General features: G+C 51.9%; 2 protein-coding genes across 2 annotated transcripts; one reads left to right on the top strand and one right to left on the bottom strand.

Annotated features, from left to right (window-relative positions):
- Window positions 1-1,202: 1,202 nt before the first annotated feature.
- On the bottom strand, window positions 1,203-1,382 carry PPTG_22207 (hypothetical protein; the record flags this gene model as incomplete). Its single annotated transcript, XM_008902378.1, has 1 exon — window positions 1,203-1,382. One exon carries the CDS (start codon window positions 1,380-1,382, stop codon window positions 1,203-1,205), a length of 180 nt encoding a protein of 59 aa, XP_008900626.1.
- Window positions 1,383-1,678: 296 nt separating this feature from the next.
- On the top strand, window positions 1,679-2,677 carry PPTG_07853 (hypothetical protein; the record flags this gene model as incomplete). Its single annotated transcript, XM_008902232.1, has 2 exons — window positions 1,679-1,859; window positions 2,127-2,677. 2 exons carry the CDS (start codon window positions 1,679-1,681, stop codon window positions 2,675-2,677), a joined length of 732 nt encoding a protein of 243 aa, XP_008900480.1.
- Between the last annotated feature and the right edge of the window lie 276 nt (window positions 2,678-2,953).

Here is a 2,953-nt window from a genome sequence, read left to right on the forward strand (position 1 = left end):
GTCTGCATTGACGTAGTTGGATCGTTGCTTCAGTTGTTGAGGGATACGATTGATGCGTCAAATGTACTCGATAACGCCCTGCTTACTCAAGACTGCGTCGTAGGGGACTTGACAGATCACCCGCAGTTTGAGAATTTGGCTGCCCAATAATAAAAGAATGTCAATATATAAGGAATAATGTATAAGCCTTTATCTAACCCGGCGTTAAGAGTATCTAGCTGTTGTGGTTGTGGCTGATGGTGCTCTTGTCAACTTTGAAGCGCTCTGAAGCTCGGATAAACCGGCACCAGTCCGGATCGCCCCTGACATGACGTACCACATGAAGACCATGACGCCTTCCCACGCCTGCTTCCAGAGTCTGAGAGTTTGGATTGGAAACGGTCGTGGAGGTGGCCATGCGTACCGGAAATGGCGAGTGACTGATGTAGAGATGCTGAAATATGTGCAATGGCGACCTGGTGGAGAGCACTCTTTCTGCCATAACTTCCGCGTTTGAAGAGCTTTTTACGTTGAAAAGACCGCGTCGATTCCACCAATCGGTGTCTAGAAACCGTCCCTTAACCCTTAGTTCCCGGGCCTATTCACGAGGGTATATTTTTACCCTGTCCCATAAATATATTAATATCTAGAGATTTGTAAATGGCGTCACTAAAGTACGATGAGGTTTGGTGTGTGTAAGCGATGGGGACTGGCTGTATAATTGGAACATAAAGTTCTATATGTTGCCTGTTGCGCTGCGTCGATTCAGTTATGTAGGGAAGATTAGCATGAGTGAGGTAACCAAACACCACTCATGTTGACACGATCACCAAAGAATTGGAATCCATCACCATAGCATCGGATGGAATCACTCACCATCTAATTAGATTGAATCACCATTGATTTGGACGTTTTTCACCATGAGGATAAAGAGTACATAGTACATATAGAGTTGAGCTCTGGTTGTTTCAGGCATTAATAGAAGTAATTACAGCGCGTCGGGTGGTATTCTTTGTTTCGCTCATCACATTCAAGAGCCTGCTTGCAGAATAAACGACCTGGCAACGATGGTACGCTTCACGCGCTCTCCTATGTAATGTAATGATTTACGTGTTCGCGTGGCCAATTATACCTGCGCTAGCAAGTTCAGTGTAGCTAGTCGGCGGCATAGAGTGGTGTCCGCATACGTCGAGTCTCCTTTACCTGGTAGCGATTCGGCAAGTCTAGTCATGAGGTTTCCGTCTGTCCTGGGCGAGTGTTCGAAGCTTTTCCAGGTCCCTGTCCGTCTGAAGTCGGAGTCCGCATCCTCTGGCAACGAGGTCATGATCAAGGACGACCGGCAACGTGGTGCGACGTCGGCCGCGCCATTTGCCAGAGTCCGAGGGGGCGAAGTAGGCCTTCATTTGGCTGAAAGAGGGGATGTCACGGGGTCGGCGGAGGATATGGCCGAAGAGGCTCCATCTCGCCTTGGTGATCCGGTGGCGTAGTAGGCGTTCATTGCAGGCTTCATACAGATTGGCGTTCGAGATGCGTCTCGGGTAGTGGACATTGAGGATGGCGCGGAGCTGACAACGATGGAAGCTTTCCGGATTGCGTAGTTCCGTCGGGGTGAGCGCCCAAGTCCCGCAGTTGTACAGGAGAGGAGGATCGGGAGCACGTAGCAATTGTACAACGGTATTCTCGTCTTGTCCGTGATGTGATGTGGCCGGAGCCAGACTGTCCAGAGCCGGCGAAGAGCACCAGTTGCAAGGGTTTTCCGCCGCGATACATCCTCCGCGTCGCCGAGCAGGGATCCAAGTTTACGGGTCGATCTCCAGTGTTCTTCTTTGGCACGGGCTTTAGGGTCAGTACTCGCAAGAGTCACACAGCGTTGGAGCGTTGTGAGTTCTGTCATGATCGCGCTCATTTGGAGTGACCAGCGTTCGAGGACTGCGACTCATTATCACCCGTTTTGTTCGTCGTCTATCTCGAAGCAGCACTACGCGACCTCGCTCGTCATCCAGCCATGCCGCCGGATTTGCTCTAACAAATGATAGTCTACGCGGATGATGCAGACTTCATCTGCAGAGACCCCGCCCTGGTCGATCTCATTAAGACACACACACCGAGCGGACGAACACTAACTGAAGTTGACACTTTCTATGCAGATCTCAGCACAATTGTCAGCACATTCAACAGGCGGGACATCACATTTATCACCGGTGACTTCAACGCCAAGCTCGGGAACCGCGTTACGGGCGAAACCTTTCTCGGGGTTCACGCTCGAGGACGCCGCAACAGGAACGGCCACGCCCTGGCGGCTTTCTGTGACGCCTTTCAGTTTTTCGCAGCGAACACGGCCTTCAAAAAACGAGCAAGGAACAAAACGACCTGGACACAACGTCGTAACGAGCACATCGTCTACAATCACATTGACTACGTTCTCTGCCCCCAGAATTGCCGCCGACTCTGCCAAGATGCTCAATCCTGGGGCGGAACGCTAACCGCCTCTGACCACAAGCTCGTAACGGAAGATTTTTTCCTTCGCAACCCGGGCCGCCTCCGATACCGAGCACGCCCAACACGACAAGGCCACCTACAGCTCAACCGCAACCAACTCATTCACGACGATGACACACGGTCAGCCTACTCTGCAGCTCTCAAACGACATCTTCAGGCTACCGACGACGACGATGACACGGCTACTTCGGATCAATAGAATGGCACGCTTCAACGAGTACAAGACGCAGCAACTGAGACCATAGGCTACACAACTTCAGACCCCCGTCGCACACGCAGATACAACGATGCCGTGCTCGCGAAGCTGTCGGAACAGCAGCGCACGTTGCGGCTCCAAATTTACAACGATCGGTCCACGAACACAGCAGCTTTACGAGCCCGTCGCAATCGGCTTCTCCACGAAATTCGCTCTCGATGTCAAGCCCTAGCGAACGCCGCCATAGACGAAAAGGTCTCCCGAATTGAAGCAGCAAGC

This window comes from Phytophthora parasitica (assembly GCF_000247585.1).
Source record: "Phytophthora parasitica INRA-310 unplaced genomic scaffold supercont2.13, whole genome shotgun sequence".
Taxonomy (NCBI): Eukaryota; Oomycota; class Peronosporomycetes; order Peronosporales; family Peronosporaceae; genus Phytophthora; species Phytophthora nicotianae.